The following is a 24,252-nucleotide window of genomic DNA, read 5'->3' on the forward strand; positions in this document are numbered from 1 at the left end:
CCAGCGGCAGATCAACTTTGACCTCCGCACTTTCACACATGACATGGTGCCCGGCGAAGGTCCTGACTCGATAAGGCATGTGAAAGAGGTTATTGACACGTCTGGTGAGGAAATATCAGACAAAGAAAGCAACATTTCTGTGAACTTATGGAGTCATTTTTGGAAAGCATCCCGAACTGGTCCACATACAAATGTATGTCTTGTGCTATTGTTGCTAAATTTAGACGGATTTGGTTGGGCGGTCAGCTTTTCCAAAAATCAAGTTGAAACCAATTTGAAACAAGCAAGAAAACACATGTGTGTTTGCTCAGAGAACCACGTTGCTTGAACATGCATGGTTGGATAGAGGGCATCACATCACATGTGCATTACATCTGCAGCGGACGCCATAATTGACTTTGCCATGGAAATAATTGTGATAATTGTGAATCGAGTGGCTGTCAAAGTACAAGCGTCTGGACTTTTCTGCAGTTTCCCTCATCCGAAAAAGAAAGCAATTTGTTCTTAGTTGAGATGATGTTGCAGCCATGTTTCAAAGGTTTGAAACTCCTCACTAACACGCGCATGTTGCATTTTCTTATTCACTGGTGGCATCGACAGGTTTGCTGGGATGATGTTGCGTCCAACAGAGTTGAAGAATCCACTGTGAAGAACGTGGTTAGTTGACACAGTCTTTTCCAAGTTCCAAGCTTTCTTGCAGATTTCTTGCTTTATGTCTCAGTGAATATTGATTTTCTTTTTGTTATTGTGTCATATTTACCTGGTGAATCCTGCAGGGGCTGCGGTTAGTTGTGCCTCACACCTTGTGTTTGCATGGTGCTTCAGTAATTAGCAGGTGTGCTTTCGCTTGGGAGCTTTTCAATTGAATGAGCCTCTCACCTGAGAGATTCCCACCGCTTATTAACACTGATTATCCGTAATAAACCTAAATGTGTCCAGAGGGACGTGCCATCCAGAAACACAGTGCAGTTCAGGGATTCCACCCCCCCTCCCCAAGCAGCTCTCTGCGACCTGTAGGTCCCACTGCTAGACCAGATATTAATTGATTAATTTATTTTCTAATGTCTAAAACCTATATCACAGATCAGTGGATTATAAAAAAAAGTAGTTTATCAAGCAGTTGTCACCTTCCTTTTTATATTTCTGGCCACAATCTTGGGCCACTGAGTCCATTTTCCTTTCGGAGACTAATCTGCAGGTATGTGGCTGCTGTTGCTGTGGTGGATTCTGATTGAAAGTGTTTATAAATCTCTACTCGTGAAGATTGAGTGTATTTAAGTGAGCAGAGGATGCTCAGAAGATTTAGGGGTTTTGTACACGATACATTCATGCGTAAAAGCGTAAGCTGCACAGATGCGTTCATCAAAGAATTCCCCGTTGCTTACAGCATTCCCTTATCATAAAAAATGGTAGCAAGGCCATGACTGAGGCTCACGTCCTTGCTATGAAAAGTTGGCTCGATCGCTTGAGCAAAGATACTTGATTCATTTACTGATAATTTACTGTGTTAAAGCAAAAGTGCTCGAAAACTTCTGCCTCCTAAAACTAAAAAAATATTCCGTTTACAGATGTAAACGTTTTTTTAGTTTTAGCTTATATTTTTTTTAGTTTCATATATTTTTAGACTTTTGTGGATGGCTTTTTGGACCAAAAGGGAACATTTAAATTTATTTATTTATTTTATTTTTTTTACTGTTTTCCTGCATTTTATGTTCAAACAACAAACTGAGAGAAGATAACGGGATAATGACTTTGACAATTAGTCGTGGTTTTCTTTTTTCAAAGATGCTGTTATTCCCAACGCTCCTGCTTTTGTTTTAGTTCTTAAACAGATGCAAAACAGATTTTTGATTCGTTCAACTGTTCATATGTTTGATCAGATCTGTCTCTTGTTTGGTTCAAATCCTAGTTTGGATCAATTTTGCATAATCTCTGAAAGTCTTTTGTTCGTAAACTTATTTCGGTGGCTGAAATTTGAGTGATATTTTTGTCTCGCAGCGGGACAAGTGTCGATGTTTATTTGTAAGTAAACATAATAAATGAAACAGTGTATTATTATTCCAGTTGTTTTCAGACAGGGAATCGGTTACGTTGGGGAAGAACTCTGTGTTCCCGTTTTTCTTTTCTTTCCCTTTTTTTCCCCTTTTTTCTCCCAGCATAATGGACTCACTGTTTGAACGGCTTATTTCTTTCTTGTACATTTTGTCATTTACAGCTGAGCCTCCAGTGAAGAGTGAGTCTATTTGTGTGTAAGCAAAAGGAAGTTTCCTGATATCGCCTCTGTTACGTCATGGCAAATTTATTATGTTGGCCCGTCTCAAGCTAACCCTTCCCGTGAGTTGTGAGTCTGGACTTACTGCAGACCTGCGGGGTCGACGGCAGTGTGTGCGGTTTGGACTTATAAAAGGTGAAATGTTGTACAGTGGCGCCCTTTAAGAAGCATCAAAAAGCTCCACTCGGTTGTGATGACTGTGTGGTTTTTGAGAACAGAGAATGGATTAGAAAACTATCGGATAGGCCCGGCTTCTCCACCTCCTCAACTGTCTACTCCTCCTCTTCCCGCTCTCTCCCTTGCCTGGCCTGAGGGCATACTGGAAACCAGTTGAACTGGTTGGCTCTGCCTTCAGCAGGGGAGGAAGACAGGGAAACTGTTGAATATCTGTCGTCTCGTCTTTATGTTTAATCAATCATCCTCGTAGTTGTGATTCACCTGAAGTAGTTTCTAAAATGTTCAGATTAAATGCTCTATGCCTTTATGCAGCACTGAGCTCGGGTGGTTATGAGATTATTATCAGACCTTCTTATTCTTTTACTGACTGTTGCTCACATTTTCTCACCCTAAAACCCAGCAGTTTATACAAGACAAGGTATCCTTAAAAATCCTCCATTCGACAAAAAAAAGAGACAGAGACAGTCCCCTTTTTCAGTTGTTTTTCAATATATCTCAACATACTGGAGCATGATCTTTAACATTTAAATGACTGCATGCAGGATTTCTTGAAAGAGTTTAAAAAAAAAAAAAGTGCATTATAAGTGATATCATAGCTCTGTTATGTCCGCTGGTAGATTACTCTGGATGATTTTGCCCTGTCTAACTCTATAAATGTAATTAATTCTAAATAAATTCTTTGCAGAAGTCAACACAACATCTGAAAGTAGGCCTCCTCTCAGGTTACAGCCATCCTCGTTCTTCACATTCTGCGCACAGCTGCATAACTACTGTACTGTAAGAGGCATAATGAGAGCTCACTCTATCACACTCTTTAGATTTTCACGTGCAGCCAAGCTTGAATTTAACACAGAAACTTGATTTTCTTCAATTGAGTCTTTAAAAAAGAATAGTTGAACCTGCTTTTACAGCTTAAACTCTACATATATTTGTGTGGTGACGTGTTGGCTGGACAGACTGTGTGATTCACTTTGGACAGTAGAGAAATGAAGCATCTGTTGCTGCCTTATCATTCTGTTTGGGATTTTGTGTTAACGCATGATAAAAGGTTTACGGCTTATTAGGGTTATCCCTGAAGTTGTCGTCACACCTGAACGGTTGTCAGCTGTGTTAATGGACGCTGATTGAAATGTGTGGTTGTAATTATTTAAAATGCTGCTCTTAAAGATAACGAGGCCTCAGCTATTTTATGTTTTTTATTGACAAGAAAATATCAATTATTGTCAAAGTAAACGTTTTAAAACCCACAGTGATGACTGCAAGTTGCTTTTTAGTTCCTTTTTTTCTTTTTTTCATTTCTGCCTCCTCCTTTTTAAATCAAAATCAACAAGCCAAGCGTTGCCAGTACTACTCCCCGAACGAAGTTCTCACCAGCCACATCCTCAAACCACACGCAAGCTTCTACAATGAGCAAACGGCAGTGGTGTGATGACAAGCAAACTCTTTTTTTGTTCGTGTTCTTCATCTTCGAGGTCTTTCTGGTTCCTCTTTTTGGATGCTGCAGATGGACTCCCGCCTCCTTCTGCACTGGACAGTTATGTCCTGTTGCACAGCCATAGATGCAAAGTCCTCGCTGGCTGTTGGATGTGGTTTTTGTGGTGTGTTCTAGGGCTTTTCGCCTGCCCAGACGCTCATGATGCAGGAAGACCCAACAAGGGGCCCTTTTGTTTGCAGCTGGTTCTTGATGTCGTTTTCGGCGTACAAGAGCCTTAAAGTACAGAGGCAACTGTGGTGACAATGCAGATCTGACATGAGGACGTTAGCTAATGCCGTCTCTTAACTGAGCCATGACGTATGAGGAGACGTCCAACACTGCATTAAGAAGGGGTGCAACTCGTGTTTGAACACACATCACTAGGCTTATTTCACTGCTGTTATCGCTTCATTTCTAACAATTAGGGAGGAATGTTAGTCCCTCCTGAAGATTTCTTTGATTTAATCTACATTGAGATTGAGTACAACTGAAATGCCCTGGGCTCAGGTCTGACTTTAACTACCGGTTTGGTTGTTAAAGTGAATTGTAAGTAAATTTACATATTAGAGGAGTTCCTTCAGAACTGCTTTCAAATCCTATTTCAATCTCCCTGTTTGACTTCTGAGTCATTTTTTCACTCATTATTGTTTATTACTGGGAAGAAATAAACGAGAGTCCTGAATACTGTCGGTGATGATTAACATTGCAGCCTCCTCACAACCTTACTGTCGGCTTAAACACAAAAACACAAGAAACGACACTGCTTGTTTTCCACTCGGGGCCGATCCTTGCAAAATCCCGCTTGCTCTCAGTTGAATGAAGTATTTTGAAGAGTGTACAGATTAACACTTGTCCTCATAATGGCTTATATTTGCTTCACTGATCAACAGGAGATGGTAGAGATAGAGGGGGCTGCGTAGCGACAGCCAAGCCTTGTGTCAGTACAAAGCTCTCCATTTCTTCATGAACTCGGTGAACTGCTCTGTTTCCGGCCTCTGCCAGAGCTTGTTCATCTGCTGCTCCTCTCAGAGCCGACCTTAAACTCCAAACTAGGCAAAGGGAGTATCACTGCCTCCTGCCATCTGTCTGTAAACTCCTTCACCGATTAAGATGCAGACAAAAAAATACAGTTGTAAGCCGGGGACTGTGAGCGTATACAAACCTGCTGCAGGTTTTTATAGAAGATCACCCATCCAACGTCTCCTCTGGGCTACAATCAAGTTGTTTCCCTTTGTAAATGGGGCGGACTCTTCATTTCATTACTTTTGCATGTAATGTTGAAACTTCCCACAGCTCCATGTGACCTGTTCACATTTCTTGTGTCCTCGAATCAACGGTCTAAAACCGAAATCGCGTTATGACCACAGAAAGCAGACAAATCGTCACATTTTAGAACCTTGAACGAACAAATGTTTTTCAGTTTTTCTCGAAATGTCTACAGTTATTAAAGTAGTTGCTGAGTGATATTGTGTTGATGCTAATTTTCTTGTTCATCATTGAAATCAAACGATTGCTGCAGCTCAAATTCTCCTCTTGGGGTCAAGAATTACAGGGCTTCGTGTTTTCAAAGCTGCCATCACTGTTAAGATTCTTATTTTCCTTACATTGTCATTTCTGCATGTGGTATGTTGTTGATTAAGATCAATCTTTGTTTTCCCAGGAGTTTTACGACCACACAAAGATCCTGTGGCATGATGAAGGTGTGCGGGCGTGCTGGGAAAGGTCGAATGAATATCAACTCATCGACTGTGCGCAGTAGTAAGTCTGTGTTTTGTTTTATTTTTCACCTTCAAGCAAACGCACGTTTATAAAAAAAAAGCATATTTACACATGCAGAGGCTCACCGGCGTATTATTGCTGTATCTTTGATCAATTCTGTATAAGTGTATAATTCTGTTGAGTGTGCGCTCTGTGGGATGTTTGGTTGTGCGTCAAAGACACAAAGTGCATTTATTCTGACTAGTTTGAGTTAATAGAAGGGGGATGACACGTTTCCAAACTGACGAGTTAAACTTAGTTTAGCTTTTTGAGACAATGTTATATATATATATGATTTGTTCTTGACCTGCATATTAAACCATCTGATGCGTTGCTCTGAAACTTTGCGCTGACTTTCATGACCAGCAGCAGATGAGTCTCTGTGAGCGTCACAGCAGCGCCGCCATGACGTTCACATGCGAGGCTTTGGTTAAAAGGACCAAACAACTTTTGGGTGGGTTTTCCATTGAATTCGTCTCGAGCCCCTCTCAGGATGACCTGTAATGAATTTAAACTTGTTCAGCAGGATGTCGTCAGTTTAGGCAGCTAGCATGGCTGTAAACAACAGAACACTGACAAGAAGAAAATGTTTTGGCCATTTTATGGGAGATTTTGCCAACGTGGACACATCCCTTGAGATTTTGTGTTGCTTCATTGCAGGGTGATTAGCTTTGTATTGACTTTTTTGTTCTGGTAGCTGGCTCATTTGTGTTGGACGGTGTCTGTTTGTGGTTGACAGCTGCCTCTTGAATGTGTTACGTATCAGAATTATTTGTCACAAATGTTGAAACATTTCAACTTCAACTCCCACGGGTTCTTCTGCCCGACTCTCCGCTCCGAACGTGTCACTGTTCTTCTGGTCTCGGTAAAGCCTTTCTTTGTATAAATCAAGCAGAGCAGAGTTTTGGAAATTAAAGGCTTGCTGACGCTCATCCAACTGTAAGCATGTGTGTGTTTGTGTTTGAGTGCAGTATATGAATACATGCACATTAGAGGTGTGGATCGAAAGATGCAAACTATTCTGAGTTTGCAGACGGGACAGTTGCATGGGGATTTTTCGGGTTGCCGTGGAAGAATGAAGTTCGAGTCAAAAAGTGACGTTGCATTCAAATGCTGTAAAACACCAAAGAAGATGAAGTGTGAAGAAGTTACATTAAGTAGCTCAAACGCTATGCTAACATTACTGAATTATGGCAAACTGATAGAGGGCAATGTGTGATTAAAAAGTGATTTGAAAGTGGGGATCTTTCCACACTTTGGAATTTATTAACTTACCAGAAAGCACAAACTATAAAAGACCCACCCGGTACCGTAATATGAGGACGTACGTGAGCGGCTTCCACTGCCAAACGTCTGCAACCTTAAAGAACACAGACTACCCAACTACCCTCTGAGCATTTTTTTTTGTTTGTTTGTTTAAAAAGGACAGTTAGAGGTACATTGACTTATAGGCTGATATTGAGCTGAATTTGGTTTAAAATGAAAGTTTTATAGACATTTTGGCAATTTGGATTTGTAATTGAGTCAAACCTCGAGAGCTTCTGCTTCCAAGCATTCACGTAAACTACTGAGCTGAACAATCTTTGAGAGTAAAATCAAGACAGTTTTAGTTTGCTGTTTGACGGGGAACATACAGTCTGCACCGTATTCAAAGTTGTAATTCCTAAATCATACAAAATGATTGCCATTTTACATTAATTTATTTAATTATCCCCCTTTAAAATGACCAGGAAGCATCGTGCTGGAATCAAACATTTAATCTGAAACGTTAGATGTGTTGAAATGATTTAAAATATGAGTTAGGAATCTCCATATTATCAGCTTTCATCTCTCTGTCAACTTGTAACTGGACAAAGTGATTGTGTTTCTGACATGTCGGCATTAGGGCTGCATCTTTAGTGACTGAAAAGTGCGAGAAAAAAAGTTCTAAGACGTTCAGACTGCAAATCAACCTGTTTTCAAACCTAAGTCGTTGTTGAAATGACAGAGTTTGTGCTCTCTGAGATGTTGGCCTGATTTGCAGACCTCTGTTGTGCATCGTGCACATTTACCGCTGCTTGTGTGATATATATTTTAAGCAATAAAGACTAAACTGCTCGAGCTAAAAGGGATCTAAATGTAGCTGGAGACATTCGTAGCTAAATGGGGGCTATGGTTAGACGCAACAATGAAGTCATGTCTGCTGGGTTATCAGCCATGATTTAAAAAAAGGCATTCAAATTCAAATTTGTTCTCTCAGAGAGGGGTAGGAGAGTCCCCAAATCTGAGGCAACTCCTAAAGCTTAATGGACTCAAGGATTTGTGGACTGATTCAGTAGCTGACTTGGATGCTACATACAGTGGGTCACGATGCAGCTTTTCATATTAAAGACTGTTGTCTGAATTTGAAAAGGCTGCATAAGGAGCTCATTCAGACTGGTCTGACCGGTTTTACCTGTATTTATTTATTTTTATGTGCATAGATGCTTTTAATCTTTAACAGATGATCAATGTCTTCGGCAAAGAGTCACAGCTCAAAGCGCGGATCGATTATTCTTTTATTTCCTGAATGTGTGACATATATACTTTGGTGAAAGAAGTGTTAGGATTCCATGTTTAAGTTAAACTTGCAAAGCTGCACCAATAGACTGTATGTGACACTGAAAAAAATCCTACTTTTAGGCTACGGCTACACGAAAACGAAACAAGTTTTTTTTTTAAAACGGGTACGAAAATTCTTGCGGCCACACGGCAACGCGCTGCTGTAAAGACTCAGGTCCAGATGAAAACGGATGGAAACGATGAAACGATGCAGTACACACGCAAAAACGTTTTAGCTGTAACAATGGAAACGAAACGAGGCCATTTTCAAACTTTCCCACTCTGGAACCCATTCTCAAAAACTATCGTTTTGGGGTAGTGGGAACGCCGGCTCCGTGTGGCCGCGACAGCGAAACGATAAGAAAAAGTATCGTTTACAGTGAAAAACGTTTTCATGTAGCCGCAGCCTTAGAATGAAACAGTGTCTTTCTGCTGCGTGATACGGCTTAGCTGTACTTGACTCTCCTCTTTCTTTGATTTAATTTCTGTTTTTTATTGTAGATAGTATTTATTATTTATTTATTTGTATATAGCTAATGTTTTATTTTGTTTATTTTATTTTTATTTTTATTTTATTTTTATTTTATTTTATTCTATTCTATTTGCTTGTTTTTACTTTAATTGTTTACATATCTTTTACTGTATGCTGCTGCAACACAACAATTTCCCAAATTGGGATGAATAAAGTACTTATCTATCTATCTATCTATCTATCTATCTATCTATCTATCTATCTATCTATCTATCTATCTATCTATCTATCTATCTATCTATCTATCTATCTATCTATCTATCTATCTATCTATCTATCTAGTACCCAGCACTTTTTTTTATTGGAATCACCGCCTTAGTTAAGGTTACAGCTGAGCTGAGTACTGAAATATCTGTTTCTGGATTTCTTTTTTGTTTTCTACGTGATTTAAATGAACTGATCGGATGGACTGATCGACGCGAGCAGCATTTCTGGTTCTCTGAGGAAGTCGTTTCTAAAACTTCCAGGCATGGTTTACAAATCTGAGAGGAGTGTTTATGAACTGAAGTATGGATATTCACATGGCTTTTGTCTCAGCTGACCTGAGTGGGCTTTGTATCGCATAGTTTTTCGGCTCGCCTCAAAACGACGTCCAAAACTGTTGCATACGCAGCCTCGACCGTGCATTGTCCTTTTGTGTCCTCTCCCTCTGTCGCGGCAGTTTCATGTATCACTCCTGGGATGTTCGGTTGGAGTACTGTGAGCACAGGAAGTAGAGAAAAGTACCCTGGTACCAAAAGTGAGTCCAGTCGGTCTGATTTAATACTGATGAATGGACAAATGGATAGTCTCTCAGTCTGATGCGGCTCTTAACGTTTCTTTAACATGTATATATGTGCAGATAATAATTTTTCTGTAGTAGTGAGTAGAGAACCAGGTGAGTTTTCAGATCTGCTGCATTGCCACCGTACTTCACCGATTCTCCACAGATGTTTTTTTTTCCCCGTTGTTCCCTCCTTCGAGCGATTTCTAGACGTTAGATCTCATCTTGCATTCTAAACCATTGCAAATGTCGTAGAGGAATGAAGTGGCATAGAAGAGAAATAGGCAAAGAAAAACTGGTACTATAGAGAATGTGCTTATCGTGTTAATTTACTAGTGAAGTGTGTGAATGTCATCGTGGGAGTGCATGTATGGCCACAGGTGTTTTTAGCTTGTGGAACTGATGATGATGATGAAAACCTTTGTTGAGAGACATGTGATTGTTGATGGAGTTAAAAGGAACAGAGGTGACTGAAGGACTGAAAAAGAGAAATGACTGAAGGAAAAGATTGAAATGAAGACAGGTTTTCCCTGCTTTTTTAGGGCCTCTCCTCTCCTCTCCTCTCCTCCCCCCCACCCAGCAGCCCCAGTGTTATGGATCAGATGCTGGGCTGGGTGGCCAGACCGGAAGTGCTCCCCTCCCCCCTCTGAGTGCTTATGTAAACGGAGAAGCAGAGAAAAAGAGAGGGGAGAGCTATTTTTAACCCAGGCAGGCTGCAGAAGGAGAAAGAATGAGCGAGTGTGTTCGCAGAGAGACAACTTCAGCATTATTGATGAAGGTTGTTAGCATTAAATGAAAATGTCAACCCTGGACCAGAACTGTGTGGGGTGGGGGCGCACACACACACACCACCTATCTCTTCTTTTTTTTTTTTTCCTTTCCAAAAAGAGTGTATTACATCATCCAAATTCACACTATGATAAAAATCAAAAAAGGAAAGAAGAAGTTGACGAGGCGGTGATGCTTTGTTGTTTCTGTGCGATGAAGGGGAAGTCACTGACGCTTCCCTGGCTGCTTTTATGCTCAGTCCCCCTTTGTGAGGTGTTTCTGTTGTTGTTTGTTTATTTCGTATGCTTCCTGATGCTTTATATGGACACGGCTTTATTTGAGGATGTTGTTGTCCTTGATTTCATCAGGATGTGTTGACTTCACTCGCTGTCACCACATAGACGGTCAAAACAAGGACCGTTTAAGTTTTCTTATTCAGGAAACATCATTGAGAAAAGATTCTTCAAAACTTCCACAAAATCATATTAAAGATTTTAAAACTTGTAAGTTTGTCTTCAGGCAGTAAAGGCAAACAAAGATACATAAGAAATGCTTGTTGTATATTCAGCAATAATGAATGTAGAGCTCTTATCCTGCCCTGGATTTGGTATTAAAAAAACCCCCAGAAAACTGTGAACTTAATCAGAAATACATTAGATTCCTTTAGTCTTGTCTTCTTAAACACAAACAATGGACTTTTGGTCAGAATGAAACTATCTCGATCCAATAATGTATTAACTGGTGAGCACGACGGGCCGGTCTGCAGAATTTGTTCCCTCTGCTCTCACTCAATGGCACTGAAAGAATCGGATTAAGGGCTAAATTACAATAAGACGGAGTTATTAAGTTCATGTATACTCCTTAGTTTGACTAAAAATGGGACCAGATCTGGTTACTCGCAGTTGGATTAAGACCCTGAGATAACTCGGTTGAGAGTCATACTAATCGTGCTTGTAGACGGTGAAGCACGTGGTGAATTAGACTTTGCGTTGTTATGAGCCTCCTTCTAAAAGAACCGTATCTAACAGCGTTCTGCGCATGCTCGCGATTTTTTTCCCGGGGTCGTGACCCTGAAGTCAAAGGAGACGATATTACTGTTGTTGTCGCCGCCGTCGGAAAGAAACAAACAACGCGATGGAGAATGCGCCGTTGTGCATCGCGTTTGTGCAATAAGCAGCTCATCATCAGCTTCATGTTGCTCTTCGTTCGCCATCGGAAGTGGCTTTCATGGATTAAAGTTCTCCGTCGCTGTGACGGCTTTCCGTCAACTGAACTCAACTGGGAGATCGTCCTGATCGAGAAAGGGTAGGGTAGGTTGTGACGGGTTGTTTGGTGTATGGATTTTATTATAATACTGATGTGATGTAACAGATTAAATTAACAGCAGTATTTGTTTTGATTCCTTTATGTTTGAGCCGCGCCCTCCCCTGATAAGTAAGGTGCGGCAAAAAAAAAAAAGGAACACGAGTTGTCAACGGCGGGGGCGGGGTGTGGGGGCTGGGGCTACAACTGCGTGGAAAAATGACTTACAGTAATTATTAGTCCTAGCTAGCTATAATTTACAAATACACGCCTTAAAATAGTATTTCGTTAGAGCAATATAGAAGGAATGCTGGACCGGTACCTGAGGCCTTTACATATTGGAAACCCCCATTAGAAAAGGCGTTTGTCAAGTCTGTGAACTGATGTCCACATAAGGTTACTCCTGGTCGCATCTTTAATTCGCTGAAAATCATCAGCGTTCAATGACCCAAACGGTCCAAATTATATAGTTTCAGTGTGGACAAGACAAGCGAGTCTGGAGCATGTAGAATTATCTAGGCTATTTAGTTATTTGAATGACCTAAGGGGTTGCAAGACAAATATACAGGGCAAAACTATTCTATTTAGTCTGCATGCCAGGCATGAATCAGACTGCTTGGATGCTTGTCAACGCCAGCAAACTAACAGAAATTAGTCCTGATTTACAGTTTCCAAATAGACGGTCCAAATTATTTTTGTCAGACTAACAGGGATGCTCAAGCCTTTACCTTATGGACAATCAAAAAGACGTTTTGAAAAGTGTACGGGCGCAATGATGTTCCGACATGATTCGTTGTAAACAAAAGCCGAGTAGGCTACATCTCGCATATTAACATATCAGCATGCCAACAATAGGTTGGTTGATAATATAGCCTACCACAGGGTATGCTACAGCGTGAAATGGCCCTTAGGCTATGTTGTTCTGCAGTGCATTTGATTAAGGAATGCGAATGCGACAACAGGTTCACGCAATGTTTTGGGGAAACATGCGCTAATGTCTTAATGAAATGTTGACGTTACTTGAACAGGAAGACCATTGCATTTTATTTCAATTGAAGAGCTCACCCGAACGATTGCCTGTAGCTACGTTCACACACCTCGATTTTAGGTTAGAACTAGTTGCTCAGCGAGTTAGAGCTAAAGTCATAGAATGTTTGTGTTCCAGCGGAGCCTGGACTTGGACAGGTGGGCACTGTTGCCAGATCTCGGACGAGAAATAAGCGACTGCCGTCCTGAAAACAAGCCCAAAAGAAACGACCGAAGATGAAAAAATAAATAAATAAATAATAATAATTTTTTTTAAAACGTGGGCAGCATTACAACTGTTTTGTGATACAGTAATAAATCTCTGCACTTAATTCGTTTTTTTTTTTGTCATTTGTAGGTGATCAACAAAAAGAAGGGCACCTATGAAAGTGTAGGCCTCCATAAACACAGCTCAATTAAAAACCACTTGGTATTCAGTAGAATTCTATTCTATAGAATTCTAGCATTTTAGCACTGCGCCAACAACAGGAGTTACAGTTCATCATAAACTAACCTACTTAGCCTTTTCACAAAGCTAACACTCTGTGGAATGCCATTAAATAGCCAGAATAGCTATCTAATGTGCTGCCACAAGAATGCATAGACTAAAACTTTTCCCCCCTTCCAGGCGGTTAAAATGAATGCGTGTGTAATCCACTGTGAAAGTTTTTATCCCTTGGAAACAAAACTGAACACTTGCATTAGGTCTTAGAAGGTATGTGTAAAATTGGGCTAGGACAGCATAAAGGACACACTTTCACATGTTATAGAATCATACAGTCTGCTGAGGCATCTGATCAAGTATCTCCATTCCTTGCATAGAACCAATGTACGTTCTCTATTGAGGGCAGAGGTATGGCTACATTGGTTTCCGAAGGGGTACAAGGGGGGGGAACTCAATCTGATGTTTAATCGCTAAAAATTTCAGTCAGACGACTTTTTTTTTGCTTTAATCCCTGGGCTTTATTAGCAATAGTTGAAATGGGTACAGCGCCACCTATCGTATCGCATGCTTTGTGCCAATGACTCCATTTACTCACCGCCATATATACTTGGATAATTGCCCTTGCTCAAATAAGGAGCATAACCCAACTATAGCTGTCATCGAATTAATCTCATCATGTAGACCTACCGAGTGTGAACTAACCGGCTTATCCATCGTGCGGCGGCATCGATCTTCTCGGCCATCTTTAAACCAGCAAGCGTTCCCAAATTCTTAACGATACTTTTAAATGAGGAGAGGAAGGACATGTTTGGGTGGAATGTGGCAGAAAGAAAATAAACGCAAACACACGGGCAAAAAGGAGCTTGTGACAAACGAGCCAATCATGAGACTCAGCTGACATGTTGCGGATGATGTTATATTTGGAAACGGTGGACGAAGCTGTACAAAAGGAGCCTGTTTGCGCCGCACCGTTAGAGCCACATGTCATTCTAGCTTTCTCGCCGCCTTTACCTACCGCACATTTGTGGGAACGCCGATCACGTGAAGATCGTTGTGTTCTTGTGGCTTCATTAAAGCACCTGATGTCAGCGCTGTCCCGATTGACGGTGAATAGTATATAATAGTATAGTGGAAATATTTGAGAAGATCACGAACATGTCTACATAAACGACTTCAATCGTCTTGATGAAAACAGCCGGGTCACGTGATGCTTTCACTGTGTTTTCCATCCTTTTGTTAAGCTGATCGAATCCTTTTTCCTGTCCTGTCTTTTGATGTGGGGCAGTTTTTGTTTTTGATTCATGTTTCGTTGTTCATTTCCAATAAATTACTGGTGTTTTTGTTTTTTTTAAATATTAGATTATTGAGCTGATATAATAGTGGCACAAAATGGCCGTTATATTTATGATAATTAACCCAAAGCTACATTTTTATAACCGTGACGGCCCTTTTAAATATCTTACCTTTACAGGGTTTTGTCCATTGATTTCTGTGACGTGCACACCTGTAATTTTCAGAAAATGAATTCACAAAAAGGACATTTTCATCTTCTAAAATATCCATTTTTATTTTCAAATACTTTAAAAAAAACTATCAACACAAAATCCCCCCCCCAAAAAAATGAGTGATTGTTTCCAAATTGTATTTAACTGCAATTAATGTTTAAACGTATATTATCTGATATTTAGACCACGCACCAATCAAAAGCTTGGACTCAACTTTCTGTTCATTTTGAAAGAGTGGGTGTCTCCAAACTTTTGACTTGTACTGTGTTTTTAGTGTGTTTTTAATTTTCCAAAACTGTGCAACTGAGCCACTGTGCGATGAATCAAGTTTTTATTAAAGTTTGTTTGATTAAGTTGGTTAAAATCCTGCATGTTGGGGTGAATAAAAGCCAGATGTGAGGAGAAAAACAGAAATATGTAAAAGTGAAGGTAGAAATGTGTGTGTCGCCTGGCCTTCAAACCCGCCGAGCGCTCCTGCTGCGTTCACTATCTGTTGATTCTTTGGACTCTTTGGTCCTTTCATGTGCCGCCGGAGTCCCCCCCTGAATTACCTCTCGTCCTCCTCCTCCTCCCCCCTTTTTTAACGTGTGGTGGGGTTTCTGCAGGGACAGAAAATGGCTGTGATCGAGGATGGAGTCTGTGACTCATCGTGAGGAGGGAAGGGATGACGTGAGGGTAGACTGAAGGATGGGCAAAGACCAACTTAGTGTGGTGTGAATATGTTTAGATGTGTTATAAGCAGCAGGTAAATGTGTTGCTGCGGCTGCTGTGCAGCATGAGTGTGGTGGATTTTTAAGGTGAGCTCTTTTGCAGACAGCTTTGGGATGCTGCTGCCGTCTCTCTGTATATTGGGATTTTCTGAACGCTGTGGGTTGCACCGCTCACTGTCCCGCTGCTGTTTTAACAGGTCTGTGACCTGGGTTTGCTCCTTTTCCTTTTCCTCTTTCTCTTCTTTTTTTCTCTTCTCTTATTGTCCTTTTTGTTTAGTCATTTTCTGTCTCTGCTTGTCTGTCCTTTTCTTAAAGAATTTCTCTTGGTCCGACATAAATTTATTAATTTTGTCCCCACACTTTCTCTCTTTCATTTGACATTTTTCCCTATTTTGTCTTTTGGCCGTGTGGTTTCTTTTCTCTTTGTCTTTTGCTTTAATTTTTCAAGTCTTTTTCCGCACGGTTCTTTCTGGTTTCGTCTTTTTCAGATCTTTCACGGTGTTTGTGTTCTGAATCCGTCTTCGTCTAACTTCTCTTTGCCCTTTTTTTTGTCTCTCCTCATCTCTTTTATACCTTTGTTTCTTCTCCTCTCCTCCAAACCTTCTATTGGTACTTCTTACAGTTATAGTATGTTGCTGTTCTCTGTTTTTTGTTGTATTTTTTCCTCTTTTCCGTGCTGTCTTGCATTCTTTTCTCCGCTCTAACCCACTCCATTCCCCGCATTGCTCCCTCTGTATCTCTTTGTTGCTCGCTGGGTTTCTCTGCCCCTCCTTTAACGCTCTCTCTTTCCCTTTTTTCTTGTCATTCTTTCTTTTCGTCCTCTCTTTCTGTCTGTCTCTCCCTCTTTCTGCCCCCTCTCCAGTGGCACAAGATTTGGAGCCGATTATCTATTTTTAGCGCCTGTGGTTCTGTCGCCATGACAACCAAGCTGGAGGCCAGGGCGCCAGGGAGCTATTTTTGGAGCAGCGCTGTACTGTCAGACACAGCCTTCCCTCTCTTTTCTTTCCTCCTTTTTCTCTCCCTGGATGTGGTGTGTGTGTGTGTTTGAATAAGGATCGGCTGGTGAAGCCTTCGGTTTGGTCGGCTCGCAGGTCGAAGCGTTAACGTTCAAAGAGGCAGTAAAGCCTCTGGAATCACTCCGCTCAGCGGGCCCATTCACAATCTCTTCCCCGCCTTGAGGAAGCTCTAAGACCATTTTCTGACTGGACTCGGTGCTTCTGAGGCTTGTAAAGCTGCACTTTTGTCTTGCGCAGAGATTCATTTCAGTGTCCTGAAAGGACAAATTCGGGCGTTTTCTCTCAGTCGTCACAGTTCTGAAAACTGGAAATTTGCAGCTCGGCTTTATGACACGTTTTAATTTCCTGTGAACGAGCAGATTTTGTCTTCTTTTTATTGTGTGAAATAAATTGATTCTTTGTCACCATTTTAAGTTGAAATGAATTTAATGTAACATAAACAGAAAGCCTTTTCTTATGATGCTAGTTACTAAAGCATTAAATTCAGTTTTTAACATTTCCTTTATAATGCTTAACTTTATTTTATTTTTTTTAAACACGAGCAAATTTCCTTTTTTCCCCATCATTTAACTTCTTTAACTGGGTTGCCAAAGTTTACTCTCTTTCCCATTAACATCCAATAAAACAGACAATAATTACCCTGCATGATAGGGGTAAAGTCTCAAAAGCCTCCTCTATTTAACAAATACGAATAATTACTCATCTACACTAAAGTAAAACTAAAGTTCTGAGTTAATAATGTTAACCTTTTTTAATAATGATAAACATCTCTTTTAACTCCTAAAACCCTCGAGGATGTAAGTGGATCTGAGCAGCCGTAGGAAGAGGCGCTTTTTAGGGACACAATCCTGCTCGCACGTGTGCTTCCATCTGTGTGTCACGGCAGAGCGGCCGGGGATGCAGAGCAAAGTTTTTTTTTTGTTTGTATCACGTTAGATCATAAAAGAGTCAAACGGAGTCATTTGCAAGTCAAAAAACACACTTGATAAAGAGTTGTTGGATTTGTTTGTTAAAGCTTTCTCTGGAGATAAAATCCTCTTACGACTGTTATTAAAAGCTTTTGATGTGTTCTGGTAAATAATGATGCTATGAATTAAAACTATTTAATCATCTTATGAAGATGTTTTTTGTTAATTACGCAAATTAAGAGAAATGTGGTTATTTGCTGTCCAGCTGTTTGAGTTCAGACCAGACGCGTCGACACAGTTGTGTAACTCAGACTGGCCTAATCCCGCGTAGAGCCGAGGATGTATACAAGCTTGTAATCGGAGTAATCCTTTGTGCTGATACTGCCACTTTGAAAAGATAAATGCATTATGGGGGTGTTATCAGCTTTGTTGGGATCGCGTGCTGCTGTTGATGGTGTTGCCACTTAAGTCCCTCCAGAACATGGAAGTCTCTGTGAGATTATGGAGGGAAGGGGAAGTCTAAAAGGAAAATATCAGCCTGTGATTTGGGACAAAGTTCTCAGGGTTGGTTTTTGAACAAGGTAAAAAAAAAAAGCACGTGGCTGCATTTGGAGGTGCTGGAGAAATTTTCATAGCAGCTGAAGCCTCGAGTGAGGAAAGAAATTAAAAGAAGGAAGATTTGTTCAGTTCATTTTTTGTAGTTCCTTTATTTATTTTTTAAAACTATTGTTACACAAGAAGTTTGAGTGGAATTTTTATTAAATGAATTTTAATTGATATGTCTTTAAATTTGTAATTATATTAAAAAAAAAAAAAAGTTTTTGTAGGAGTAAAACAAAGAAAAATGATAAATTAAACATTTGAAAGTAACGGAAATACTTACATTTATTTTTAGTTGTTCAAAAATTCCCCCATAAATCCCCTGTAAATCGGCAAAAGCGATAAAAAGATGCACTTTATCTTTTCTTGTAAATACTGTTGCTATTTTCACTGGACAGACAAGTGTCCTGTGTGTGTTTCCACGGTTTAAGTCGGCCCGTCTGCTGCCCCAGAATAACCCTGGCAGGTTAAACATAACACCGCAGACCTCTCTGTTACTGGGGCAGCCACTATTATTTAGTTCAACTTACTAGGCACGGTTATTATTGGCGCTTCTCCTATTAATAGGGAGAACTGCTAAAACTTGAGCAGTGTGTTTGTGCTGGGCGTGTCGCCGCCTCAGACCAGAGCTGCAGATAAACACGAGTTTGGCCTCAGCAGATGTCGGCGGCAGCCATGTTAACATCTATCATTAGAGCAGCAGCTTTCAGGTTCTGTCACTTCCAGATTATTTATGCTTTTGGGAGCTCAGTGGGGGAATGTTATGTGAGGACGAAGGCTGTAAGCAGTGGATGTGAGGCGGCTTGGCTCTGAGCAGCTCTCCACACAGGACTGTGGGTGTGCTGGCACAGCAGAGCCTCTGTGGTGTGGGAACAGCTGAGCCACTTGGCCCCTGAAGAGAGCCGATGGTACCTAACTGGTTGGCTGCCTAATAGCCTCTGTGTGCGTTTAATATGAATACATGTGTGAGTGTGTGTCTACCTCCGTTTCACTCTCGGCCTTATACGTACACCGTCTTGTTCCTGACTCCGTTGTGTTGCCTCCGGTCTATCCAGCCCCCTGCTTCTCTCAGTGTGATACCTGCAGCCCTCCTGTCACTTTTCACCCCTGCCTGCCACATTCCTGTTATCTCAGAGGCGGCTACAAGCGGGGAGTCCTGCCTTTCTAGTTCTAAGAACAGAGGGCAGACGGTCAGTCAGAGCAGACAACTGAGCGGGCCAAAAAAAAAAGATTCGGAAATGAGTCCGTCTGTCTGTGTTAGCGGCCTGTTTTAGCAAGTAACCCCTTTAAAGCAGACAATCCAGACTTTTTGAATTCACATATCGTTGCTTTTTGTTGTTGTTGTTGTTGTGCTTTACTTTACAGTAATCTAAGCTATATTGGTATAGAAAAATGAAACTATTTGCTCTATTTTTACCAGCTGCATGCATCTACCAGTTATGACCCACTCAACCAAAGTCTGCCTTTGGTTTTATTTTTATAGTTTAGGAAGTCAGTGTATCCAGACTGGCCCAGTATTTTGTTCAAAGAGCTCGTATTATGGACTTATTCCGTTGTTCATCATTTTGTTTGGCAACCAGCTAGAATAGGCTGAAAATATACGTTGATGTTCTCACACTCTACATTACTGCAGCATGTCTGCAGCACATTTCTTTTCGACATCCTCTATTTTAGCTCCTGACACCTCGGCCGAATGGTCCAGCGTGCTTTCATTGGTCAGCCGATTGGTCCGAAATGGTTGAGTTGGATGTGTTTGCTGATGAGTTTGATCGGTGTGGGAAGAAAAAATCTGGAGCAGTGCGTTCTTTGGGACGGATCGCCTCCTTTTAGTGGGCACTTTGGGTTTTACAGTACTTGTGTTTGATGTTGGAAATCAATGAGATTATTTACGCAGAGCTCCAGGTGAGCTGATTAATATTTTATTGTTTGATGTATTGTATTAACGACACATTAATAGAGATCCAGTCTGTGGCTTCACCAGGCTTCACTCTGCTAAAGTTTTCCATGTAGATTTTGAAGGGCAAGTTGAAACTACTGACTGTATCGTGTCATCATAAATTTGTGGGGTTTATAAAGATATATTTACTGTGTCTGGACCCTTTTAAAACACAGACAGGCTTTTTTACATCACCATGATGAAGAATCGATGCAGACGAGTGAGACTTTCTTTGGACGGCAGCTTCAGGATGATGACTAAGATTCCTCTCAGTGTAGCAGAGCTGAGCGTAGCTCATTCCTCGCTCCCTCGTTGAGCAGTGGACTGATACAGTCATCCAGAAAAAAACGTAGCGTCTCGTACACCTTAAAAAACAGCAGCAATATCAGCCTGGTTCACCAGAACAATTAACATGCCTTTTGGGTGGGCAAGCTCTGAAAATCCGCACTGTAGGCCTGCTTACCCACGCACACACACACACACACACACACACACACTTCCCCTCCTGTGCAAGTACTACTACAGCAGCTCCATTGACGAGGCTTCTCTGGTCTAACGGAGCAAACGACGGCTGCTGGTGACTCAGACTGGCTGCCTCAGATCTAAATGAGAATGAAAACGCACGCCCCCTTGTGGCCGTTCAGAGACAGCTGTCCATCTTTCTCAACTGACTGTACACACACTTAATGCTCGCACGGTAGCACATTGTATTAGTAAATAGGTCATATTTTTAAGTGGTATGCACAGTTGGTAAATGTAGATCATTACCTTTCATTGTGGCGATTAATAACCTTTGACTTGTTATGGTGAAAATGAACGTCCTGTTGTAGTTTTCCCATGTTCCTGTAACAGTGGCTGAGATCTGAGTGTGTTTTTCTGTTCTGTTTGCAGCTTCTTAGACAGGATTGATGTGGTCAGGCAGAACGACTATACACCTACTGATCAGGTGAGATATTCAACACACAACACATGTGGTAACGCTTTGACAAAACTACCAAACATGGGCCTTTTTCACAGAACTCAACAAGTGCAAAAGGCACCCTGTAAAGGAGATGAGATGGAAAATATAAATAGAGTTAAAAATGAAAGGATTCCAGGAAAATGCCTCAGTTTCAGGGTCTCGCCATTGTGCACGCTGGCTCGCCCTCATGACTCACTTAGCCTTCATTAATGTCTGTTAGAAACACATTTTCTTCTCCTGCTTTCCATACTATAACAAGCCCAAATATTTGGCTTAAAAACTGAAAAAGAGCTCTTTAGATTGTTTTTTGTGGCTAACTAACATGAAAAACACTTTGTGACACTGCTCACCCAGTGCAGGGTATACACAGCTTCTACATCCTCTCTGCTGTGCGTCGTACTCTGTTGTAAGCAACAAGTTAATTATTTGTTTGAATTGCGAAAGGCATGATCCATTCTTGTCTGCCTCTCACCTCTGTTAGGTGTAGGCACCTTTTTCATAATGATGTTTACTCACATGTCGAGCAGCTGAAGTTAACCGACTCTGGCCCCATCTTTGAAAGAATTAAATATGGTGGAGTATTCTTGCGTGACGCTCTTTATAACACAAGGTGTTTACTGTTTGCTTAAAAAATTGAGGAACAAATTCAGAGTATACCCACTACATACAGGGACAGAGGATGCACAATATAATACATACGGACACGGATAAATGAAAATGTGTCGATTGTCTTCTAAGTTTTCTGTTTGGTCACATTTTTTCTCTGTTTCAGGACCTCTTGAGATGCCGAGTGCTGACATCTGGGATCTCCGAGACAAGATTTCAAATAGACAAAGTCAATTTCCAGTGAGTTACAAACCAAATTTGTCCCAATAGTTGATTAAAGTAATAATCACAACAGAAAAAGGCAACGGATTACACAGAATTACACACAGGAAATTAAAGACACTGTTCAGTAATCCCAAAATGTTGAACCCTTTATTTTCTTATTTTTAATTTATTCTGCTTTGACTGTGTGAATTCATCTATAACTTCCTGTGTCTCACAGTATGTTCGATGTTGGAGGTCAGAGGGATGAACGTCGAAAATGGATCCAGTGTTTTAACGGTTGGATGTTGCTTTACTATTGTGATGAAAGGATTATGGATTACTCATGAATTATTTAGAATTTTTGTGTTATTTAGCCTAATGAGTATAGTTAGTTGACGTGTTTTATTGATTTCGTGTGCAGGAAATAATGCAAAGTAGTGTCTGATGTGCTGATGCAGGTCTATTTAAAAATCAAAGAGCAGGCCCATGTTTTGGATGTTTTTCTTGTTCCTGTTTGGTCTGGTAATCCCTTCCTGCTCTGCATGTGTGTGTGTGTGTGTGTGTTGCACAGACGTGACAGCTATCATCTTTGTGGTGGCGAGTAGCAGCTACAACATGGTGATCCGAGAAGACAATCAGACTAATAGACTACAGGAAGCCCTCAATCTTTTCAAGAACATCTGGAACAACAGGTCAGGGCGTCTGTTGCTATGGTATCACATTTCTGTTTTTCTTTTTGTTTGTTTGTTTTTTATTGATTTCAAGGTGGGAAGTTATAATAAATTAACCATAAGAGTAACTGTATACAGTCTATAGACAGATTATTACTTTGATCACGAGCATGGAACCAAATGATATCAAATCCTACATCTTTTTGGTTCTTATTTAATGCACAAAAATGTGTTCAATGTCCACTAAAGAAGGTCAAAGATATTTATCTGACGTTATCAGATAAGTTTACCACAACATCTTCTCAGGTTGTCTTTCTCGTAGCCGCCATAATAAATGAAGAGGAAGTCAGTGCTGAAATGGAGAAAAAATAGAAATGGTACAGTCCAGTCACTGTGCCACACTATGGGAGAGACGTTGTTTATGAACAACGCAGCTGCACTTCCTACATGTGACATTTTAAATTCTATGTTCTCCAACTGAACATAGTCAAAGTAACGTTTAGGGGCCTGTCATCATGACACTGAAGCATGACAGTGGACACGTAATTCAATATCACTTTCTCTTGTTTGCACGGTATTAAAGCACATTTCTTTAGTGAAAGAAGATATTTCTTTGTCTAAAATTTTGAAAAGCACATTTGTCTCCATGCAGTGGCAGAGGCACATTGTAAAGATTCCGGTCATTGTGGACTTGCTCTACATCTTCAAAACCGCCTCTTTTCCTGCCGCTGACACTATAAATCATGACATCCAGTCATGTTTGGCCCTACGCTGCCCCTACTGGTCACCTGCATATTGCAGCTTTTTCCAAACAAATACAGGACACGCGAGGGAGCCATGCTAAACACACATATCTGTAATTAAAAGCAAGTAGATTCCCGGCCTTACTCATCTTTTGACTCGTTTTTCCATGTCAGGAATCTGGATTAAGTTCTTTATCATCACTTAACCAGAGGGTTACGCTGAAATTCAAGATGCTGTCACCTTTGTTCTGCCAGAAAAACTTAAAAACAAAGATTGTATATAAAAACGCATCGTCTACATCTTCTTGTCTTCAGCCTAGGTCCATCATAACCCGATGCCACCTGAAATCAAGGGACTCTCTGACTACAGATTTGTTGAGTATTTGAAAGATGAAAGACTCTTGTCACCGAACTCATTCATTTCTTTCCACAGATGGTTACGGACCATTTCAGTAATCCTCTTCCTGAACAAGCAGGACCTACTCGCTGAGAAGGTTTTGGCAGGGAAATCTAAAATTGAGGACTATTTCCAGGAGTTTGCACGCTACACCACACCTGACGATGGTAAGACTGGCCCAGTTATTTTACTAACTCAACAAAAGTGTCCCATCATTATCAGATTGTACGATCTGTGTAAAAAAGACCTGAAACATGATGATTTTATCATGATGTACAAAAATAATGCTCTGAGTGTCCCATTACATGTTACAGTGTGAGTTATCACTTATGAGCGGAACCCATTGTTGCTCTGTATTGCAAACATTTTCATGGTTAACACATCTGGGGGGAAAAAAGCTCACTTCTGGTAAGCAGCTGTGCTGTTCTGTTTGTATAAAGTTGACCAGATTTCTTCTTATTCACCAGCAATACCAGAACCAGGAGAAGATCCACGTGTGACCAGGGCAAAGTACTTCATACGGGATGAGTTTTTGGTGTGTACAAACCTCAATTAAAAACAAATTGCTCCAAGTTAAAGACATGGTTGGTAATCCTGTTCAGAAACATATTTTGTAATACTGGGTGAAATGGTCCGTCTATCCTGAGCGAAATCTATACAAGATGTATTTAGAAAAAGGGACGAAAATAATCAGACCTCTGTGGCAGCTGCAGGACTGAGAAAAAGCTGACCAATCCGAGATCAGCGTCCCGCTGATCTCGGATTGGTCGCCTACAAAAAACCAATCAGATGCCTCTGCTTTCTGTCTACGCCCCCCTCTGCCGGCTCCCTGCTCCATGTGCGCACGCGGTTCTACCGGCTTTGGATGAAGCACTGACGGAATGGGGAGGGGGGACAC

The 24,252-nt window shown here is 40.9% G+C and overlaps 1 protein-coding gene across 2 annotated transcripts in view; it reads left to right on the forward strand.

The window, feature by feature from the left end:
- Nucleotides 1-24,252, forward strand: part of LOC142377405 (guanine nucleotide-binding protein G(s) subunit alpha-like) — a 33,784-nt gene that overhangs the window by 6,947 nt on the left and 2,585 nt on the right. The window contains exons 5-12 of one of the 2 annotated variants that reach the window (XM_075461492.1): nt 601-657; nt 5,584-5,681; nt 20,664-20,718; nt 21,506-21,579; nt 21,782-21,840; nt 22,115-22,235; nt 23,391-23,521; nt 23,822-23,889. In XM_075461492.1, the coding sequence (XP_075317607.1) occupies nt 601-657; nt 5,584-5,681; nt 20,664-20,718; nt 21,506-21,579; nt 21,782-21,840; nt 22,115-22,235; nt 23,391-23,521; nt 23,822-23,889 (663 nt within the window). The remainder of the gene's footprint in view (nt 1-600; nt 658-5,583; nt 5,682-20,663; nt 20,719-21,505; nt 21,580-21,781; nt 21,841-22,114; nt 22,236-23,390; nt 23,522-23,821; nt 23,890-24,252) is intronic. The other variant, XM_075461493.1, reaches the window with a different exon arrangement.

Source organism: Odontesthes bonariensis, chromosome 3 (assembly GCF_027942865.1).
Source record: "Odontesthes bonariensis isolate fOdoBon6 chromosome 3, fOdoBon6.hap1, whole genome shotgun sequence".
Taxonomy (NCBI): Eukaryota; Metazoa; Chordata; class Actinopteri; order Atheriniformes; family Atherinopsidae; genus Odontesthes; species Odontesthes bonariensis.